Source organism: Callorhinchus milii, unplaced genomic scaffold (assembly GCF_018977255.1).
Source record: "Callorhinchus milii isolate IMCB2004 unplaced genomic scaffold, IMCB_Cmil_1.0 Scaffold3, whole genome shotgun sequence".
Lineage (NCBI taxonomy): Eukaryota > Metazoa > Chordata > Chondrichthyes > Chimaeriformes > Callorhinchidae > Callorhinchus > Callorhinchus milii.
The window spans coordinates 65,256,087-65,280,311 of NW_024704744.1; the positions used below are offsets into that span (position 1 = coordinate 65,256,087).

At 40.7% G+C, this 24,225-nt stretch overlaps 1 protein-coding gene across 2 annotated transcripts in view; it reads left to right on the forward strand.

The window, feature by feature from the left end:
• mei4 (meiosis-specific, MEI4 homolog (S. cerevisiae)) overlaps positions 1 to 24,225 on the forward strand; it is a 94,055-nt gene that overhangs the window by 44,917 nt on the left and 24,913 nt on the right. The window contains exon 4 of one of the 2 annotated variants that reach the window (XM_042332696.1): positions 14,948 to 15,079. The exons of the other annotated variant lie outside the window; for it this stretch is intronic. Within the exon in view, the coding sequence (XP_042188630.1) occupies positions 14,948 to 15,079 (132 nt within the window). The remainder of the gene's footprint in view (positions 1 to 14,947; positions 15,080 to 24,225) is intronic. 2 annotated transcript variants of the gene reach the window in all.

Sequence of the window (24,225 nt, forward strand, 5' to 3'; positions counted from 1 at the left end):
AGCAACATGAAGGAGGGATTTTTGTAAGACTTTTACAGAAAATAATCCTGTGGTAGTACCATTTTGATGATTACTTGAAAACAGTTATGAGTTACAGCAGTATATTAATTTGCAACTTCTGAGACGCTATCTGCATGAAGGGTGATATATAAGTGCAAATGTAGTTTTAGAAGTAGTGTCCAGAGGTTGTAACATTAAGACATTATTACATATTCTGGATTAAAAGAATGCATACACATCAATAGGTAGAGCCAGTTTATAGAGAAGTGCTTATAATATATATATAATATTTTAGACTTGCGGTAAGAGTTAGTCTTGAGTGAATATGAATAATGCTGCAATAAAACCATGCACAGCAATTTGTTTTGTAATTATAATTTTGATTTCCACAGTGATTCTATGGATCTCAATCATATACTTTATTGATATAGGCAGAAGAAAAAGCAAAAATCAGATTCTGCAAAGTCCAGTTTTTCACTTGCCATTTGCAACATAAGTTTAAAGAAACTCAGGAAAGATAAGCTGTTCGTGTTATTGTTACTTTAACAGCTCCCAATATTGTATCTGGTATATTTCATTCACAAGAGGAAATATTATGCGATCTTTCAATTTATCCACAGTGATTATTTAACTAGAATGTTTAAGTCTTTCATGGTGGCATGAGATTTGAGGGTGTTTAAGCAATGTATTCAGTCCCTGGAGCTGAGCTGACTCCAAGGTGACATGCTTGCCTGAAGGTGACAGTCTGCAGGACTCCAGGATACTGCTGATGACAGATTAGCCACTGAAAAATATTGCATTATTTGAGAGTCTATAAAATATTTACAGGACATTGTAAACATTTTATAGTCTCTCAAAAACTGCATAAGTTGTTGAAGAGTGTGGATTTCCCAACTATTTGCTGGTAAATAGTGTTGTGTAAATAAAATCAGTTGTAGCAGCTGAGAATCAGAAAAGATTTCCCTTAGTACATTTTTAAAAAAAATTACAGCATCAATTTGTATTTATATTCTGTCCTTCACATAAGATCGCATTTTGGAACGCTGCAAAGTGGCAGCAGCAATTCATTTCTGGAAGACATACAAGGAGAAGCTATTCTCCCAGCGGCAGCAACAATAAATTACATTTCATATCAGGCGGTTGTCCCAAGGCAAAGGCATGTACGGTCCTCATCCTGTCATTAGGTTACATTTTAACAGGATTTTCTGTGTATTTCCTTAATCAATGCCAGCAATCATGAAGAAATAATTTTGAACCAGAAGGAACGTCAGCAATGTTGTGGCAATTGCTGGTAGGAAGGACGTTTGGGCAGTTTTGCTTCTCATAGGGGCCACTTAACATTAACAGTGCTCCTGCTGCAAGTTAATTACCAGGCATATGGTAATGTCGGCTTTAATTGAGAATGATGCCATGTCAGAATCTGAAGTCCTAGCTGTCAATACGTCGATGCACAAATGTCACTCCTCACGTTTAAAATTCTTTTAAACTACAAATGTAATAATAATGATCCTTGCATTTGATATAGCGCCTTATCACGTCTCCTAGACGTCTCAAAGCGCTTCACAGAATATATTGTAAAGTGAATTGACTATATTTGTGGGCGAAACTTGATTGTTTAAATTGAATGATGTCTTTAAGATCTAACGAGTGATAACAGCTAACCATAGTACTCAGAAATGTGCAGAAGTTTCAACTTTGACATGTACAGGCGGCGTTGTGATAACCAAATAATCTGTTGCAGCTCCCTTGCTTGTACATGCTCACGCATGTGTTGCCAGTGTCACCTATTCTGAGCACTTTATTGTAGAGCAGACAAGTGAAAGCAACACAGCTCTGTTATGAAATGTAATGCATGTACCTGTGGTGCAGCGCCTTGGGACGTCCTCCTGAATTGAAAGGCGCTTTATAAATGGAATCTTGTTGTTGTTGTTGTTGCTGTGGTTCATGTAGGATTTTCAACATCAGCATTATTGATCACTATGTTTACTGTATAAAGCAGGAACTTGTATTACTAACGTAGCCGAAACCTGGCCGAATCCACTCCTGGTAACATGTTAACAAATTCAACAATATTGCAAACAATAGCCTCAGACTATCAGTTTATATATCTGATCTGCTCTGCATATAGTATTTCATTTTACTTCATGGCTGTTTGTGAGACATTGCTGTGCACAAATTTCCTGCTACATTTCACCTACAAATTACGCAGTAATTACCTTTAAAATAAAAATCCTTTTGAAGAGCTTTGAGATAACCTCCGGACATGAATGGAGCTTTGTCAAATGCAAAGATTTTTTAATAATATTACTATTATTATTGGACTTTACACTGCATTTCCTAGTTGCTGCATTTTGTATTTTCCTTAACAATAATAATAATAATAATAATAATCCTTACATTTGATATAGCGCTTTTCACGTCGGGAGGACGTCCCGAAGCGCTTCACAGAACATACTGTAAAGTGAATTGACTGTATATTTGTGGGCGAACGCGGCAGCCAATTGCGCACAGCAATGTCCCACAAACAGTCATAGATTGAAAATGACCAATTTATTATTGTTTTTGGTTTTGAAGGGATTATTATTAGGCTCTGTGTGGAGTAAGGAAACTTGCCCAAGGTTTCGCCCTCTGCCTGGAATTGAACTCAGGTCTCTCGCTTGCAAAACAAGTGCTCTAACCACTGAGCTACAGGACTCCGAGAGCAATGATCCCAAGGTACTTTAATATTCCATAAGATGCTTGATAACCTTGCACAGTGGTGCAGGAAAGTGCATCAATAAAGTATGTGCTGTGAAATGCACACAGCCATTCTGTGCCAATGCATTGCATATGCTGCTGACATTAATTTGTGCACAGTGTTGGTTTATGCACAATAATGCATACTAATAGGAGCACAAAGGCAAATGTCCTAAGTGGAAACACATTACTTCCTGATACTCATCTGGACACATCATAAGTCTTTGAAGATGCATAATATTGAAGTCAGGCAGAAGTTCCACAATACTGTTTTCCACTGATAGGAATATTTAGTATTAGAGCTAAATAAAGTATTATATCTCCCTGCATTACAAATTATTTAGGAGGATGGAATGTTGGGACTTTGAACTCATATAATTAATCATAATCAATATGTGCTGTATTGTTAGAGGTGCCATCCTTTGGGTGACCTCATTAAACTGAGGCCTATTAAACAACAACAACAAAATTACATTTATATAGCGCCTTTCACGTCGGGAGGACATCCCAAGGCGCTGGGAAATTAGTGTTTCAGACCCGAGCTGGGGGTCAGGATCGTTCAAGACGGTGGGTATTAAAGATCTCATGGCACTGTTCAAAAAGAGAAGGGAGTTTCTTCCGGTGTCCTGGCAAACAGTCCACCAGATAAAATTTAGGCATCACTTAATATCTCATTCATGGCCTTTTGTGAAATATTGGGGCTTCATGCCGACGTGGAAGGTGCTATATAAATGCAATTTGTTGTGGTTATTTGTTGATGTTGTTGTTGATATTGCTGTACTCAAATTGGCTTCCGTGTTTATCTTCAAATACATACTATACAGTAAAATCCTATGAAGCACTTTCCAATGTCTTTCCAATGTGAAAGATGCAACATGAAATGCAAGAATTATTTATTAGTTATAACAAAAATATTAGTTAAGCAAGGACTAAGTTCCAAAACCAACTTTAATTTATGTGGAACAAAAACAGAAGTCACTGGAAATACTCAGCAGGTCAGGCAGCATCTATGGAGAAATTAAAGGGGGAGGAAAATTGCAACAAAATAGGCAGAAGAGAGTGAGAAAAAAGGTGTGTCTGGGACCCAGAAGATGTGGTAATGGTCACAGAAGAGGGGGAGGCGGAAGGTGAGCTGTTATGGTCTGAAATTGTTGAAGTCAATATTGAGGCCAGAGGGCTGTAAGGTCCCTAGCAGATAAATGAGGTGCTGTTCCTCAAGCTTCCACAGTGCAAACGCAAGGAACAGCACCTCATTTGTCTGCTAGGGACCTTACAGCTCTCTGGCCTCAGTATTGATTTCAACAATTTCAGACCATAACAGCTCACCTTCCCCCTTCCCATCTTCTGTGACCATTACCACATCATCTGGCTCCTTTTCTCTCTCCGGTCTGCCTATTTTGTTTCAATGTTCCCCCCCCCTTCCCCCCTTTGTTTTGCATTATTAACATCTCTATTCTCCTGTTTTGTTGCAATCCCCCCCTTTGTTTCGCATTGTTAACGCTTCTTTAACCCATCATCCCCTGTCCTCTACCCCATTTTCTCCTTTGTCTTCCTTGCCCTGCCTCCACTCTCTCTGTTAGCCCTTAAAAGCCTCTCCCAACATACCCCAGTTCTGACGAAGGGTCGTGGGCCCGAAACTTTGACTCACTTTCCTTTCTCCATAGATGCTGCCTGATCTGCTGAGTGTTCCCAACGACTTTTTTGTTTCAGATTTCCAGCATCTGCAGTATTTTGCATTTTGTTTAATTTATGTGGATTCTGTTACACAATGAATTAGAATGCAGTATATTGTTCTGTTTATGAAAAGCATATAAGACACCTTATAAGTTTTGGATAATGTACCTTTTATATTATCTCAAGACCTTTCTTTTCGACTGTGCCTTCGGTCATCTTCCCTCAGCTCGGGTGCAAACCCCTCATTGTTCAGCACCTTGGGACGTCCTCCTGACGTGGAAGGCGTTATATAAATGAAATTTTTTGTTGTTTTATTTTTCCCATCCATGGAGTTTGTCAGATTATGATTTCAGACAGGAGCTTGTGCAGACGTAATGGTTTTCATTGTTCTCTGAGTGCTTTAGTATTTGATCAATCAAAAATTTTGACACGTTTATGTGATTTTCACATAGAAATAAATTGCTCTCGAAGAGCAATTTAGTGACTTGTAAAGGAATATGGGAGTTAGACTTTATGTGGATGGCTTCGCTGCTGTGCCCTGCTGGTTTAAAAAAGACAGACAGATCAACCTATCATTTCCTTCAGACCGGGGAGAGTGCCTTGTTGCTCCAGTGGATGGGTTTAAGTTAGACGTCTGGTTTGAACACTGGTGTTTCTGTCACGATCAATTTGAAATCTTTACTGCTGATCCCAAAGAGAAATAGAGCAAATATGGTTTAGCTGGAGATTGCTGCAGCATAGATGCATGCCTATTGAATGTGACTCTTGTAACAGTAGGAAAGCCATAAGGAGTTGGAGAAATTGTCGTAATGTACCAAAGGGAATGTAAACTCAATTCTATTGATTCATTCTCTCAAATCATTCTTTCAAAATCTATTTTTTTTAGAAAGTGATTTGATGGCCTTTCTCACTCTTATGAATGGTGAAATGTATCAAATTCTGTCCCTTATCCCGTCTTTTCCCCTAATAGCCAGAACCGCTTTGTCCTTAAACTTGTGATTTTATGAGGTTCTGCTCCAATGAAATCTTCATCTTACTTCATCTGTTTGAGAAATCCGTGGTTGGTGTAGAATTTTTCATACCTATTTTGTGCCTGAAATGGATCATCTGATGATCGTGGAGTCCTGTAGCTCAGTGGTTAGAGCACTCGCTTTGCAAGTGAGAGACCTGAGTTCAATTCCAGGCAGAGGGCGAAACCTTGGGCAAGTTTCCTTACTCCACACAGAGCCTAATAATAATCCCTCCAAAAACCCAAAACAATAATAAATTGGTCATTTTCAATCTATGACTGTTTGTGGGACATTGCTGTGCGCAATTGGCTGCCGCGTTCGTCCATAAATATACAGTCAATTCACTTTACAGTGTGTTCTGTGAAGCGCTTTGGGACGTCCTCCTGACGTGAAAAGCGCTATATCAAATGCAAGGATTATTATTATTATTATTGTGGTAAACCTCCATTATTGGTATATGTTTCTGCATGTGTATGTTTGTGATGAAAAGATCCCTAAATGAATAGATTTCTCAAGTAATCTGTGAATAGTGCAACCCAACTTTTTTTTTGCTGTAAAGTTGTAAATATAAACATTTGCTCATATTTAAGATCAGGAAGGAAAAATGGGGACAGCCAATGTATTTGGGGAATTTTATTTCCATATAACCTCTTAAAGTGCTCCAAGACACTACCCTACACGAAAGCATGACATATAAGAGTAAGTAGTAGTTAAATTCCGATCATTTTCAACAGATTTTGTTTCTTAATCGGGGAAAACACAAATTATGTAAAAACAATACGTACTTCACATTGGAATTGACCTGCAAACACAATTATTTTAAATAGTACATTGTATGACAGTGTTTACATGAAGTGAAATTATAAAAAGAGTATTGTCCAGGTCCCGATAACTGAATATCTTAATCTCATCTTCATCTTCTATGTTCCTCCTGCTTCAGAGTATGCTTCGCTGTTCTATATTCACAGTTCCTATTCCAGTCACGTTCTCTCTGTGCCGACTCACTTAGATGCTACAGTATCACATTTTAATGCATAACTCTTTGGGGTCAAGCTTGCAGGCAAATGTGTTTTAATCACAATGCTTCTTGAATAAATATTCCAGTTAATGGCAATTGAGTTGGAACTCATTAAAGGAACTGCACTTCCTGGGTCGATGATTAGCAATAGTAATCCCCAAGTTGATGATTATAACACAACAGCATGTTCAAACAAAATCAGCTTCAAATAATTTCCTTTTGTGTTTTTCTCCGGTAATGAAAAATCCTTTTTAAACATAAAATAACAAGCATTTTACCTGATGCATTTTACAACAGAGTTCACGCCAAACAAACATTCACATGGGAGCTCAACAACTATTTAACTGCTTTTACATTATAATTTTTTCTCCAGAGACAAATAGAATTGAAAATTACTAGTTTTCCCAACTCCAAATCAGCTAACTCTCTGAGTTAGGTGTCCTGTTGCCTCCACATGCCGAAGGTTCACCTTGATGGTTAGTGTCGATGTGAGTTTACCCAAAGATTAGTATGTCAGAGCAAATTGCGTATTCAATTGATTCAAACTCCAAACTCCGTGACCCCATCTCCCCCACTCTCGCCCGACTCCATTGGCTCCCTTTCCTTCAGAGGATCCAGTTCAAGATCCTGGTCCTCACCTACAAAGCCCTCCATGGCCTCGCCCCACCCTACCTCTGCGACCTCCTAACCCCCTATCAACCCGCCCGCTCCCTCCGCTCAACCGGCTCCGGCCTGCTCCACGTCCCCCGACCCACCCGCCCCACCATTCAGCCACTCTGCCCCCAACCTCTGGAATTCCATCCCCCAATCACTCCGCCTCACCCCCTCCTTAGCCTCCTTCAAGTCCCACCTCAAGACCCTCCTCTTCGACCATGCCATCGGCCACCCCCTTCCCCTCCCTTCTCCCCCCTGACCCCAGTTCGGGTCTGAAATGCTGTACACTGTCCAGCGTCTTGGGACGTCCTCCCGACGTGAAAGGCTCTATACAAATGTAATCTTGTTGTTGTTGTTTTTGTGATCTTAACTACAACAATAGTCTACTTTTATAAAGTATCTCTCATGTCTGAAGGCTATTCAAAGCGTTTTATGCAAATGGGGTGGGGTGGGGGGTGGGGGACTGAAGATGGCTGAAATCATAGTCGAAGGGAAGTCTTGAGGTGGGCTTTGAAAGCAGTGACTGAAGGAATCACGAAAAAAGCTTAGAGCAAATTTACCTGATTCTCAAGCATCTCCAAGCCTCCACATGTATGAAACATCATCTCCCGCAGGCGGTATCCAGAAATCCAGAGACTATATAAACAACATCTAATGAAGAAGGAAACACTAATGAGCAAAATAAGTGGAAACTAAGAAATATCAAATTTTTATAGAAACAAAAAGCAAGTGTTTGTCAAGTGAGAAATTAGAGGCGGTTTCTGTCACTTTCCGTACAAGAATTATGCATGAAATATAGGACATGATCCATGCCCGATAAGTGAATTTTGTGTGATTATAAGAGAGGAACATTGTACACTGCGACATAAAACAGCCAGGCTACCAATAGCGAAGTGGCCTAAATATTTTCACTTTTCTGTATTTTAATTTGTTTATTTTGCTTGTGGATTTGGGAGAAAATAGCTGAGGAAATGCAGACCATTACAAGTGCCTTATAGGAAATGCCTGGTCATGATCTGTTGATAATGGGAAAGTTATAATACATAATAATAATAATTCTTACATTTGATATGACGCCTTATCACATCATTGAGATGTCTCAACCATACTTTACAATTGCAGAATATATTGTAAAGTGGATTGACTGTATTTTGTGAGTGAAATGCGGCAGCCAACTGCACATAGCAGTGTCCCACAAACAGTCATGGATTGCATGACCAAATTATTATTCTTTTTGGAGGGATTATTACCTCGGGAAGTGATCTGCCAATCGACTAGGTTCCTACTTACTGCTAGGTAAACAGAGGTGTGTGGTGATGTGAGGAAACTTGCCTATGGTTTCACCCTGCCTAGAAATCGAGCCCAGGTCTTCTCATGTGCGAGGCGAGCATGTTAGAGTACATTTATCTGTTTTACCTATTTTTGCAAAAATCTGCATAATTACAGTGCATTACTAGTTGTTGTAGAGTGGTAAAACAAAACAATTTAAAGTCTATTCCAGGGAGGAGAATAACTGAAGAAATGTGATTGCTGTTAAATGCAATAATTTGACTGTCGACGTGAAGTCGTGGCAGCTACTGTATTTGAAATCATCATTTGTAGTTGTTCTTGTAAATTGCATGACAGTGAGATGCTATTTTTGCATCACAAATGTCAGTGCTGCTCTAAGAATTCTCATCTGAAATTCCTGTTGGAAAACTGTATCACATAGGACCATAGAAATTTACACACAGAAGGTAGTCCTTTGGCTCTTTGGTATCTCTGAAAGAGTAATCCACTCAGTCCCACTTACCTGTCTTTGCCCCATACCCCTGCAAACTACTCCTTTTTAGGTAAGTATCTGCTTCCCTCTTTAAATAATAATAATAATAATTCTTGCATTTGATATGTAACCCAGCAACTGGGTCCTCCCAACATGAAAGGCCCTATACAAATGTATTTTTGTATTCTATAGATCCTACCTTGACCAGTGCTCTGGATAGGGCAATCCACATCCTAAACATCTGTTTAAAAAAAATCATTCCTTTTGCTAATTATCATACAGTGATAAGGAGTTACACCAATAGAACCAAAAGAATGATTCTATTGTGGTTCATATCTTCCCAAAAGACATGGATATGGGACTAGGCTTAGGATCTAGGATGGGCACTCGTACAGAATATAAGCGCTGCCTGGACTGGATGGGCTCAACAACAACAACAACAAAATTACATTTATAGAGCTCCTTTCACGTCAGGAGGACGTCCCAAAACCCTGGATAGGCTCAACAGATAGGTTGAATACACGACAGCTTTTATTTTAAATCTGACAATGCCTTTATTTTAATGAGATTGCAAAGTATGGTTGCTGAATGTTCATTACTCTTAGCATTGCCGATGCCCTTAACATTACATCAATGACCTGAATCACCCGACCTGTTTCAGTAATCAGGTCACCTCACTGTGTAGGTCACTTTTGCTCAGTCACTTGAGTGACCCAATTAGTGAGGTTCTACTGTATACTGTTTTCATATTCCCTCTCAGCCTCTGACTTCTAAAGGTTATCGAGCCTTTCCCTAGAACTTTATTTTGTCATTCCAAGCAACATCCTGGTGAATCTCTCTGCACCGCCTCCAGTGCCTTCACATCTTTCCTTTAGTGAAGAGCTCAAAACTGCACCCAGTATTTCAGTTGTGGCCTGACCATTGAGTTGTACTGATTCAACATGACCTCATTATCCTTGTACTCTACTCCCCTAAATGTAAATCCCAAGGCCCCATTGGCTTTTTTTTGAAAATATATATTTATTAATAAATATAATATTTGGTACAACAGAAATCCCAAACAAACAAAACGTACAATATCTTCTGTTCCATTTTTTCCTTTCTCCCGATACAAAAACATTCCATTCTTTACATTATATTCATTCAGCTCACAGAGGTTGTGCATACATTTTTTGGGACGCTTCCTTTAAAACAGTCGGGAGTCGCTCCTGTGTGCACCATATCCATGTGTGCGCCTGTGCACACCCTGATAAGACGCACTTGTTACTTTCGGAAAGCGCCCCGATGTGCACCATACATACATTTTCTGGATTAATAATAATAATAATATTTGATATAGCGCTTTTCAGGTCTTCGTCTGAGAAAGTGCTTCACAGAATATACTGTAAAGTGTATTGGCTGTATATCTGTGGGCAAAACGCTCTTTGGTTACATCTCAAGCATCCTTCTGTACCCTTACGTTTATTTCAGTCAGTTTTGGGTGTGCTCGTGGGCTACCCAAAGTACATAGTCCCTGATCCTAGCATGCACAAGCCTGAGGCAGGCCCTCACCATCCCTTCGTTCTGCCAGAAGAAAACCTGGTTTTGGGAATGCCAAACGGTTTCCTTTACTCAGTTTATGACCCTCCTGGCACACTCGATATGGGTTTAGCTGTGCGTTCTCGGGAAGAGGCCATACAGCAGGTCCGCAGGGATGAACCGCGTTAGTGTCCATTCCATCTTTTTCCAAACTGCCTTTGCGAAACAACACTCCAGGAAGAGGTGGTCCATGGTCTCCAGGCCTCTGCAGCCAGCCTGAGGGCAACGTGCTGACTGGCCCAGACCTCAATCGTGCATGAAAGCCTTGAGGGGGAAGGCCCCTTTTATCGCCAGGCAGGTCATGTCCTGATGGTTGTTGGTCAGGGCCGGTGACAAGGCGTTTTGCCAGATGTAGCTGGCCGTCACCACAGGGTATCTCCCAATCGGGTCTGCCCTCTCTCCCTTTCAAACTGTTTCCACTACATGTCGCACGGACCACTCTGTAATCGCGCAGGAGAATGGGATGGTGTTCTTCAGGAATTTCTCGACATAGGATAGGTGTTTGGCACTCTCCAGCTTTATGGAACATTTCGAGGCAATTCTGCCATACCCATCCTTCTTAGCACCTGGTACAGGTAGAAACCCATCAAGTAGCGGCTTTTGTTGCTGGAGTAGCGGGGCTCCAGGCACAACCTCAGGCAGCTACACACAAAGGTGACCATGAGGATCAGGGCTACATTAGGGACCCCTTTTCCAGGGTTTGTGCATCGTGTCCCTGCGGACACGATCCCTCTTGGACCACCAGATCGGTTGGAAGACTTCCCTGAGGACTGCAGTGGTGTTGTTCTTGATCAAAGGCCAGACCTGGGCCACGTACAGTAACACCGAGAGGGTTTCACACTTTATCACCAGGTTTTTTCTCGTGATGGGAGAGCGAGCGCTGGCGACACATCACCAGTTTCTTCCTCACTATATCTAGACACTCCTCCCAGCTTTTTTGGCATGCCCCGGCAGCCCCGAACCGAATGCCAAGGACTTTGATGCAGTCTGTCTTCGCCGCAAATTGTATGTGACTGCATTCTTTCCAGTCTCCAAAATACATCACCTCGCTTTTCTGGCAGTTGATCTTGGCGCCCGAAGCTTGCTCAAACTGGTCGCAAATGCCTAGCAGGCTCGAGACCAATTTTTGGTCTGTGCAAAAGACGGTGATATCAACCATAAACAGGTAGGCCTTGGCTTGTGTGCCGTGGCTGCCTGGGATGTTGACACCTCTGATGCTCTCGTCCCTACTGATGGCCTGTGCAAAGGGTTCGATGCAGCAGACAAACATGGTGGGGATAGGGCCCCATTGGCTGTTTTTATGGCCATCCACCTGGGTCATTGTCTTTAGTGACCTGTGAGTCTGTGCTCCTGGATCCCTCTGTTCTTCTGTCCCTTTAAGATTTAGGTTCTTCCTATGTTTTTCCTCCCTATACATTTTTCATCTAGCTCCATCTGCCACTTGTCTGCCAATTCAGCCATTCAATCAATATCTACCTGAGTTAATACTCATCACGAGCCCCCAGCTATCCTGTTATCCTCTTAAATACACTAATGCTATTTACTTTATCTACAGCTTCTGATCCACACTCTCAGCACCCTCTGTGTGAAGAAGTTTCTCCTAAACTCCTTATCTTATATCTACTATGCCCTTAGTTTTGGGCTCACCAACAAGTGAAAACAATCTGTCAACATCTATTATAGTGAACTCTTTCGTAATCTTAAACATCTCTGTCAGGTCCCCTCTCAATTGTGTCAATTCCAGAAAGAAAAGCTTCAACCTATCCAAACTTTTTTGATAGCTCTTTCGTCATCCGCTCTCTAGTAACAGCATTGCAAATGTATTCCGTACTCTCACCAATGCTGCAACATGATTCTGCTTTTTAACCATGCCTTTTGTGTAATTCCCTCTTACATTGAACAGGATGGTATGTGGAATACCACATGATTGTATATGGGCACTGTGCATGAATACAGAATAACAATGGAAGATGCCTTAGCCATGAGCAGGGAGGGATAGGGCATAGATGATTGAACGTCTACAAGGAAGACTCAAGGTTTTTGTGATACACAAAATATATTTCAATCTACAAATGGCCAGAGAAAATCTTTTTATTTCCAGCCGAAGGGCTGGAAAATTAGCAATGATTCACTGATATGCTTTTCCATTGTAATTGGAATTATGTTTTGTTTCAGCTCTAGCTTGCCTTCACTGTTGCCTCTGTAGCATTTTGTGGCATTTCTCTTGTTTTTCAAGTGAAATTCAAATGACCACTACCCCGTTAAAAACAAAACTGCAATTCCCCAAATTATCCTAAATATTTGAGCAATAATGGTCCCTACTATTACGCTGCAATTCACAACAGGAATTGCAGCTCTGCTAATATGCTTCATACTTATGCTTCAACTCACTGAAGGCCCCATGATGCATGAAGTTGTAATGAGGGATTTGAAGTTGTAATGGGGGATAGAAGTTGTAATGGGGGATAAGGACATGGCGAGCCCCTAAATGGGTACTTTGCATCTTCTTCACCCAAGAAGACACAACAAGTCTGCCAACAATAGAGATGCACCAGGGACAGGGAGCAACTTAGGGAAATTTTCATTAGTAGAGAATTGGTGCTAGGGAAACTGTTCGTACTAAAAAGTGACAAATCCCCTGGTTCGGGTGGCTTGCATCCCAGGGTTTTAACAGAGGTAGCTTATGAGATAGTGGAGGCCTCATGTCTGATCTTCCAAAATTCCTTGGATTCTGGAACAGTCCCCATGGATTGGAAGATCGCAAATGTCACACCGCTATTTAAAAAAGGGGGAAAGGGAAAGATGGGGAACTATAGGCCAGTGATAAGAAAAATTTTAGAATCATTGATTAAGGATGTGGTAGTGCGGGATTTAGGGAAGTCATGTTTGACAAATCTCATAGAATTTTTTGAGGATATTTCAAGTAAACTAGATAAAGGTGAATCAGTGGATGTGGTCTATTCGGACTTCCAGAAGGCATTCGATAAGGTGCCGCATAAAAGGTTAGTCCAAAAGATAAGGGCCCATGGAATTGGGGGGAGCATATTAACGTGGATTGGGGAATGGTTAACGGGTAGGAAACAAAGAGTGGATAAACGGGTCTTTTTCAGATTGGCGGGATGTGACTAGGATCAGGAGTGCCACAAGGATCAGTCCTTGGGCCTCAGCTATTTACCATCTACATCAACGATCTAGATGAGGACATCGAAGTTAATATATCTAAATTTGCAGATGACACAAAACTAGGAGGAAGTGTCAACACAGAGGATGACATTAAAAAAAAATCCACGTTGACATAGATAGGTTAGGTGATTGGGCAGGTAGGTGACAGATGAAGTATAATGTAGGGAAGTGTGAAGTCATCCACCTGGGTAGCAAAACAGTAGAGCGGGTTATTTTTTAGAAGGGGAGAGATTGGAATGTGTTAGCGTCCAGAAGGACTTGGGTGTCCTTGTACACCAATCACAGAAAGTTAGTCTGCAGGTGCAGCAGCAATTAGGAAGGCAAACGGTATGTTAGCATTCATTATGAAAGGATTAGAGTATAAGAGTAGGGAAGTCTTGCTGCAAATGTATAGGGCCCTGGTGAGACCACACCTGGAATACTGTGTGCAGTTTTGGTCTCCTTATTTAAGGAAGGATGTACTTGCCTTGGAGGGGGTGCAGCGTAGATTTACTAGGTTAGTACCAGGGATGAAGGGGATGAGTTACGAGGATAGGCTGACCAATTTGGGCCTATATTCTCTAGAATATAGAAGAATTAGAGAGGATTTTATAGAAACCTATAAGATCATCAAAGGGCATGATAGAGTAGATAGTGGGAGATTGTTTCCTCTGGTTGGAGAAACTAAAACCAGGGTTCACAACCTTAAAATCAGAGGCCAGCCCTTTCGCACTGAGTTGAGGAAGAGCTTCTTCACTCAAAGGATGGTGAATGTATGGAACTGGCTACCCCAAAGGGCTGTTGACGCTCAGTCCTTGAACATATTCAAGACTGAGATAGATCTATTTCTTATTGCAAAAGGGATTAAGGGATATGGCGATAAATCAGGGTTATGGCATTAGCTGGAGTTAGATTAGAAGATCAGCCATGATTGAATGGCGGGGCAGGCTCGAAGGGCCGAATGGCCTACTCCTGCTCCTACATGTTATGTTATGCATTACTTGTACCTTCTGGTTGACGAGTTACATTTCATTTAATGGAAGTGCATTACACCCTGAAACTGAAATTTTAATTGCCGCATATTACATCCACTATGTGTTGCTAAATTTTTAGTTGCACATTACCCGTCTTCCCGAGTAGCAACAAATTTTACTAATAAATCCCAAATCTTGTTTGATAATGAATGTCAAACTGCCAGTGAGGCAACAATGGATTTGTGTAATAAAATGTTCAAATGCACTGCCCACAAAGTTAATATGTTACTAACTTGTGAAGCATAGCTGCCTTTTTTTATTTTTGTCTACCCGAAACTAGTGAGGATCATTCAACTCTTTCAGGTATTTATCTGTTTAGTTCCAGGAACAGGAGTTGCGAGCTGACATTCTCATCGTATTTGGACAATGCCAGTTATTGAGGAATCAAGTTTTTGCTGCTCTTCTCTCAGGAATTAACGCTTTTGCAGATGATCTCTGGCAGATCCATCAGGTACTACTTCATAATTGTTGATTTGTTTAAATAATTTTCTAGAATGTAATAACATTTGAAAGTCTGGCACAGGGATTCAAGTTTTTNAGTTTTAGACACTCGAGATGGCTGTTTAACTGAATGATTAATGCAATCTCACGATCTGAGGGATTTAGTAGAAGCTAAAATAGCCAGCGACTAAGGCATTCGGTTGATGTAAAGTGCGGGAAGTACCATGATGTAGAGTGTAGGAGGTGCCATCGGCTATTCTGACTCTCTTGTGACAATGGAGTCAGCAATTGCATTTTGCAGAGAACTAAATGTCAGGGTCCACCAACACTCATTGTTACAATGAAATGATTTATTATAATCCTTCATTTCCTTACATGTAAATCTGCAATTCATGCCTATGTTTGATGGAATTGAACTCCATAAGTGATTATACACAATAAATTGGACAGATCAGACAGCATTGATGCTCTTATCTGTTCACATTTACTTCACTATCCGTTCACAGACTTGTCACAAGCAGATACCTAAGTTGCCGTTTTGAAAACAATTTCCTTTGAAAAACTGTAAAGTTAACCTTGCAACAAATTTCTTTCTTTGCTCATCTCACCAAATTTAATGTGCAACCCCACTTTTGCTACCTGACAAAATAGAATAACCAGAGTTTTTGCTGCCAAGGTGCCATATATTAACTGTACCACAAACAAATAAAGAATATTTACTCTTATCTGTTTCACCCAGAGTACATGTGTAGTGTTGCTCAGTGATTCAGGCCTAGCCTACACAAGCTTAAATCTTCTGAAATGCACATGTCAATGAGGTGGGAGGGTTTAAATGTTACATTGTTGCATCCTGATTCATAGAAACGTAGAAATCTACACTACAGAAGGAGGCCTTTCACCCCATCAAGTCTACTCCGAGCAAGGATACCGTTGCATCCCACGGACCTGCATTATCCCCAAAACAACAACAACAACTTGGATTTATATGGTGCCCTCCACGCCGGACGGCGTCTCAAAACACCTTTAAGCTCCTCTCTTTCATACGCCTATCTACTTCCCTCTTAAAAGTTACAATGGTCTCTGCCTCCAATATCCTACTTGGCAAAGTGTTCCACATTCCAGCTGCACTGGGTGAAAAAATTCCTCCAAAGTTCTCCCTTCAGTTTCTTTTGACTAACTTATAACTATGTCTCCTAGTCACTGACTCCCCTATCGATGGAAATAACTTCACCCTATTTAGCCTGTCAAAATCCCTCATAATTTGGTACCTTCTCTGGTCCAGTGAAAATAGAACTGATGACACATTTGATTTCCTTAGCACATGGAAGATCTTACTGTTTTACTCTACAAAAGGAGTGGAAGAGCTGAGGAACCTAGGGGGTTAATATACATAAATCTTTAAATGTGGGAAGACAGCTGGACTAAGCTGTCAAAAAAGCAAATGGAATCCTGGATTTTATAAATCCAAGGGTATAGAATTTAAAACCAAAGAGGTAATGCTTATCTAAATTGTTAGTTAGACCAAAGTTAGAATATTGTGTTCAGTTTGGTCATCCCCCCACTTTAGAAAAGACGTAAAAACAATTGAGGCGGTGCAGGGGAGTTTTGTTTGCATGATACTGGGGATGAATGGCTTTGGCTATGAGCACAGACTGGAAGAACTGGGACCTTTTTCTTTTGGAACAAAGGAAGTTGAAGGATAATTCAAAATTCTGAGGGGTTTTGATAGAGTTGATTGTTTGCATTGGTCATTGATCAGTGACGAGATCAGTGATATTGGCTTTTGAAAGGGAATTAGATAAATACCCAAAAGGGAGTATGGGGAAAGTCCAGGTAAATGGATCTGAAATGATTGCTCTTAAAAGAGACATCGTAGACACGATGGGACAAATGGCCTTCTTCTGTGCTGTAAATTTCTATGGTTCTATGGTATCAATCGTCAAAGTGCGATTCACTTGTTCTTCCTTAGGATTTTTGCATCCGACCCACTAAATGACAAGTTCAGATTCAGCACGTGTATGAACATAGAATAAGTCATACAACTTGAATAAAGATGTCAGTTTTTGAGTGTTTGGTGAGGATAAACTATCAGTAGACAAGTGCACTAAGTCCCTGCTGTCACATCTGGCAAATAAACAGGATAATAGAACATATTTTATATGTAAAGGGTTTAATTTGACTTACTACAGTGCAGACACATACCATTGCCATATAATAGAACTTTACAGTAAGTATTCTGGATTAATTTGTATTTGCAATAAATCATGTGGAAGCCTATTTGTCAACTCAATCTGTAGAATCCTTTTGACAAAACCGGCTATTGTAACATATATGTCACTCATTATAATACAGATTGGAATTTCAGTTGAAGGAACAGTTGAAATGTATGCATTTATGAATTTCAAGCTACATATATGAATGCAGATGTAGTTCTAAACACTTGCATAGTGTAGAGTACACACAGGAAGAATCTAGGAAGGTTATTCCTTCAATGCTTAAAAAGTACCGGATGAATGTGTTGCACCATGTCGTAAATTAGTTGCAGCTCCTAAAGCAGACTTAGCAATTTTAGTTTTGTGATGCAAATGAATATATAACTATGGGTCATGCATTGTTTTTTTGTGAAGTACAGCCTTTTTTTTCTAATGCTCTGTTTACTATAGCTGACTGGATTTTAATTTTATTCCTTGTAAATGTAATTTGAATTACAGAGTCCACATTTGTTATACACATTTAACCTTCAAAGGTACTTAGGCATCAGAGTCTATGGCCCCAGACAATTGTGAGTTAGCCATTGATATAACTTGCATTTATTTGGCCAAGAGAAGTTAGTCATGCATGGGGCTCATTGTCAGCATATTAGCATTCACCTGCAGTCACTGGGGACAGGATTCATCCTAATCAGCAGCTGGTGACCCTGCATTTTGATATCAATCTATCCTATCCCAATTACACTACATATTGCATGTTCATCTTTACTTACACAGCATCATTTTTTTATAGTTATTCATCTTTACAGTCACCTTTGTACATATATTCTTACCAAACACCTGACATATATGCACAAATGCTAGCCCACACTCTATACTCACTACAAATAATGACGAGCATGGTTTCATATACGAAGAGACATTTTATCTTGTGTAATATATTCTAGAAATAACTGTTGTGTTTTGGGCGCATAGGTTATAATTTCTTGATTTTTTTTATTTGCTCAACTGGATACACCTTTTAAAATAACTTGTTTTTGTCCTTCATATGCGATGTTAAACCAAGGTCTCGTCTGCCTATTCAGGTGGATGTTGAAGACCTCAAGGCAACTTTGAAAAGAGAAGGAAGTTTCTCCTGGGGTCGTGGCCAACAATCCCTCAAATAAAATTGTCATTCACTTCATGGCTGTTTGTGAGCTATCGCTGTGCATGACACATTGTTGTGTGTAAATTGGCTACTGTGTGTGCCTGTAAAATACAGTCACTACACTTTAAGTAAATCCTGTGCAGCGCTTTCTTTGAGACTTTCTCCTGACATGAAAGATGCTATGTCAACATACAAGAATTATTATTATCATAAACTAAATTCCACATGTATCAACCATTCACTCACATCATTTTTTAAAGTACTAGGAGTACTAGTGTCAGCCTGGCTCAGTTAAGAGAACTCTTGCCTCTGATTCAGAAGCTTGTGAGTTCAAGCCTCATGTTGGGATTTTAAGCACAACTAGGGATTGAACCAGGGATCTTTATGAATCCAAAGAACATATCTTGAATAGCAAAAAAGCCTATTTAAGCCTATCCTGCGACATGGTCCTTTTTCTATTTACTTTTATGATATTCATACTTCCACCAATTTATTATCCCTTGTCCAGCCACAACCAATTTTGAGTAATTCCATTGAGGCATGCAAGACATTAAATATTCCAGATTGGCTATCTCGGCATACCAGTTAAGATTGCAGGGTGCACAGTAGCTAAGATGTAATCATAAACCCTGCACTGAATATGGATATAATACAAATAGCATCATCTCTGCTACTTCATATGACAAAGTCAAAAACTCTAAAATTAGAGGCTGTGTGCTCGAACTCAAAAGATACCAGGTGAACACATGAGTTAGGTTTCATCAGTTTACACAGAGAGATGTGAATATGTGAAATAGACTATTCAGCAACATGGTGGATTGTGTTAGAAAATATCTAACATGTGTGCAACTCAGGGAAGAGAATCTTTAATCTCCAGTCATTTTTAAGTCAATTATCTAAATAATCCTTGCATTTGATATAGCGCTTTTCACATCTTCTAGACATCTCAAAGCGCATCACAGAATATACTGTAAAATGAACTGGCTACATTTGTGGGCGAAATGCGGCAGCCAATTGCGCACAACAGTGTCCCATAAACAGTCGTGGATTGAAGTGATCAATTTATTATTATGGTTTTTTTTCTTGAGGGATTATTATCAAGCGTGTGGAGTAAGGAATCTTGCCCATGGTTTTGCGCTGCCAGGAATCGAACCCAGATCTCTCGCTTGCGAGGCGAGTACTCTAACCACTGAGCTACAGAACTCCACATCTTTTAATCTATTAATTATCTATCTTCTTCATCTCACAATTTAGTTTTTTTCAGTTACACATTCAATAGCTAAACTAAGCAGTGCTGCTGATCAGTCTTCAGTGTGTAATAAACTTTCTTATTCACCTATGTAACATAAAATCAACTGAACTATGTATCTCCGGATCACTACTGGTGGAAGAGTGACAGAGTAAATTACATGAGCTTGATTCCTTATTTGTTAAAAATTAATGATGCAAGACATGTGGAAGTGTGCTTTTACCCTTTGGGAAATTTATCCAATGTGGTGGTCAGCTTTTTATGGTAAGATTTCCCATTACAACAACAACAACAACAAAATTACATTTATAGAGCGCCTTTCACGTCGGGAGGATGTCGCAAAGCGCTGAACAGTCAGGTGTCGAGGCCCGAGCATGGGGGAGGGATGGTGTAGGGGTGAGGGAAGGCAGAGAGGTGGGAGGGAGACCAAAGGCGCGTTTGAAGAGAAGGGTCTTGAGACCGGCCTTGAAGGAGGCAAGGGAGGAAGTGAGGCGAAAGGACTGTGGGATGGAGTTCCAGAGTGTGGGGGCAGAGAGGTTGAAAGCCCGGCCACTGATGGTAGGGCTGATCGGGCGGGAGACATGCCCACTAAATGGAGGGAACGGGCAGGTTGGTAGGTCCATCGTCAGCAGGTCAGAGATGTAGGAGAGGGCAAGGCCATGGATGGCCTTAAAGGTGAGGACGAGGATCTTGAATTCGATCCTCTGAGGGATGGGATGTTGAGGTGGTGGTAGGCAGTGCCGGTCATGGTGTGGATGTGGCGGAGAAAAGACAGTTCAGGGTCAAACAAGAAACCCAGGTTCCTGACTGGCTTAGTGAGGTTGAGTGTGCAGCTATGGATGCTGTTGCTGCCAGCGCCCGAGGTGCGGAGACTCTGGCACGAGCCAATCAGGAGGGCCTCGGTCTTGCTGACGTTGAGTTGAAGAAAGTTGTCCCTCGTCCAGGACGATGTCGGACAGGCAGTCGGTCAGGACGCCAGTAGTCCTAGAATTGAGGGTGGAGGCAGAGAGATAGAGTTGGGTGTCATCTGCAAACATGTGGAAATTTACCCCATGTCTGCAGATGATGTCACCAAAGGGGAGCATGGAGAGGGTGAAGAGGAGGGGACCGAGAACAGAGCCCTGAGGAACACCGCACAAGACGGTGTGGGGGCTGGAAGAGAAGCCATTTGCTGCGACGAAGTGGAGAAGGTGTGAAAGGCAGGACCTGAACCAGTCAAGGACAGAACCTTGAAGGTTGAGGTGGGAGGAGAGGCAGTGGAGGAGGATTGAATGGTCCATAGTGTCAAAAGCGGCAGAGAGGTCGAGGAAGACGAGGAGTCAGAAGGAGCCCTGGTCGCACGTGTCGTTTGTGACCTTGACCAGAGAGTTGTCAATGCTGGGGATGCAACACTTTTATAATTTTTTCACTTGTATCATCAACATACTTGAAGGCCAACATACTTGAAATATAGAGTCATCCTGATACAGAATAAAACTCCCTTCCTCATCACCTTTCTCTAGCAATGTGTCTGGACCACAGAAGTGCTCTCTGACTGTTAAAATAAAATCACCACACTAAAGAGTACACACGTATTTGTACATATGATATTTTACTGATTCATATTTGTATCATGCAGTGTGCTCGCACAGAATAAGGCCTCAGCACTTCAAGCCTACACTCTCCACTACAGCTAACAACCTTAATCAAATCCACTGCTCTTTTCCCATGCTTATTAAATTCTTCTTGAGTGTATAGAATACATGTATGTATGTGTATATGGATGTGTGTGTGTGTAACTAGTTATGCGTATATAAATAAATAATTTATATAGCACTATTGACATCAGGAGGACGTCTCAAAGCACCTGACAAGGATAGATGGGAACCCGAGCTGGGGGAAGGAACCAAAGGGAATGGAAAAGGAAAACATTATCAAATGCACAGTCAAAAAAAAACATGTTTTGAGACACATGCCTTGAACGAGGGGAGGGAGCAAGCAAGTCGAAGGGACTCCAGGATGGAGTTCCAAAGATCAGGGGCAGAATATATATATATTTGGGTTTGTGTGACTTTTTCTCTAAACATGTCTTTAAACTTTCCTGGCTCAGCTTGTTTTCTACACTATTTGCGCAGCTTTCTGTATTTTACACACAGCTAAATGATGGATCTGATGAGACTTCATTGTGCATTTTGTCTTTCCTGTCTTACTTCAGATCTCAGAAGCATATCCCGAAGGACTGTTCTAACTCAAGTTTTCTCTTAAATTCTTTGATGCTTTCTGCTTCAATAAATAAAATAATAATGTGGTCGGTCACTCAGTCCACGACTGTTTGTGGGACACTGCTGTGCGCAATTGGTTGCCGCGTTTTGCCCACAAATATACAGTCAATTCACTTTACCGTATGTTCTGTGAAGTGCTTTGAAACGTCTTGAAGACGTGAAAAGCACTATATTAAATGCAAGGATTATTTATTATGATTAGTATTATTATTATTATTAAATTATATGACCGTTTCCGGCAGTAGGTTCCACATTCTCACCATGCTTTGCATAAAAATTTCCTTCTAAACTCTCTTTTAGAATTTCTAGTTGCTATCTTATATTTATGATTTGAGTTCCTTTACTGACTACAATAGAACATCCACCAGGACCAGGGAAAATATTAACTGTAGTAAAGTGACTGTAATAATCACACAAGTGATAACAAATCACTGAAATTCCTCTTGCAAAAGACAGCTACTATTAACGGCCAATATAATATTTTAGCACACCAATTAGTCATGAATGAAGGAGAGAGACAATAAAGAGCTTGAACACTTTTAGAGTGGGATATATGGCAATCTAGGAAAAAACGTTTGTTTAGAATCAGTGTTTCATTAAGTCACTGGATAATCTCATCAAAAACAACCTCCATGACCATTTGATACCCTTTACAAAAGTACAGGCAGTGAGGGAGTGATCTTAACATGTGTGGAGGCACAGCCATTAAACTGCAGTGCTTCACATTCAGTTTTACTTGCAATTTGGCTCTTTCATCCTCTGAATCATTAACATCTCAAATCCAGGCCAGCAATCTATGTTGAAGCAAAAATAATTTGGATGTAAAAGAAAAATGTTTACATTTAGGATTATTATTTTAAGTGATTTATTGCACCTGTTATTAATTAGCTACTCCTATTTGGAGCTGTTTCAGATTTTATAGTTGCAAGGACCTATATATTTTGAAAAGGTTGTATGTATTTTTAGAGGATGAAAGCAAGCATCTGTAGTAAAATGAAGATGGGACATGAAGCAGGCCACTGTTTGCTGAGCAGAAGGAGGGAGTGGGTGGAAGGGTCACAGGTCAAAAGGGATTTGAACCCCAAGACAAGGATCTTGAATTCAATCCACCTGGGGATGGGAAACCAGTGAAGCAGAGTGAAGATGGGGTTGATAGCCTTGTGGAGCCTGGTGCAGGAGAAGATGTGAGCTGCAGAGTTCGAGATGATGTGCTACTTGTATAGGGAGGAGCTGGGGAATCTGGTTAGCAGGCTGTTGGTATAGTTAAGACTTGAGGTGATGAAGATGTGAATGAGGGTCTCAAATGCCCGGGAGGAGAGATGGTGGGGGAAGTGTTGCGGAGGGAAAGCTGAATGAATGAGAACTGGATATACAACATCGACTTGCACTTATATAATGCCCTTCACATGGGATAGCATTTCAGAGTGCTGAGATGTAGCGCTTAAAGGACAGTTGAAAGTCGACCAGGTTACTGAGGTTTCACACGGGCTCCGTGAAATGGACTGTGTATCTGTGCAGATTAAAACAAACAGCACCTGAGTAAAAATGGAGCCAAGCGGGAAAGCCTCAATCTTACTGCCATTTACTGGTGTTTAGTTGAAGAAAGTTAGAACTCATCCAGGCAGGATTTAGTGTTTTGACAGGCAGTCAATCAGAACAGCAAGTTTCTGGAATTGAGGATAGAGCCGGGGAGAGATTTGGTTGTCATCCCTAGATGTATGGAAGTGGAAATATCAAATTTATTTAGCTTAAAAAAGATGAACAGTGAGTGCAATGACAGAACTACCATACTGTTGTGAGAACAGGATCAGTCATCAGCTGTGATGCTGTCCTCGGTCGAGTTGCTTGCTGACACTATGTTGAGGCTCATACATGAATAAAGACTGAGAGGTACAGAAGCTAAAAGAAGGAAAAAAGGAATCAATCCCGTTGAAAGCAAAGAGATTAATTTAACAGAGTAGAAAAAACGGGAGATTTTACCCTTTAGTGAACCTCGAGATCAAGGTTGAACGTTTCCAGTAACAATACACTTAAAATGTTCCAAATATTTTCCACCACCAATAGCCCGGAAATTAAAACACTGCTTAGTGTATCACCTCAGGTTCTCTATTGGAAGAATATTGTCCCCTTAGTGGCTGATCATTAATAACTGTATAAGCTGCCAGAAGTACAACTGGGATGCAACTTTAACCTTTCTCCAAACAGCTGCTAGTGAATTCTGGCTCCGTGAAATCTGCAAAAACTTGTACTTATACACTACATGTTGCATTTGTCAGTAAAGAACACGCA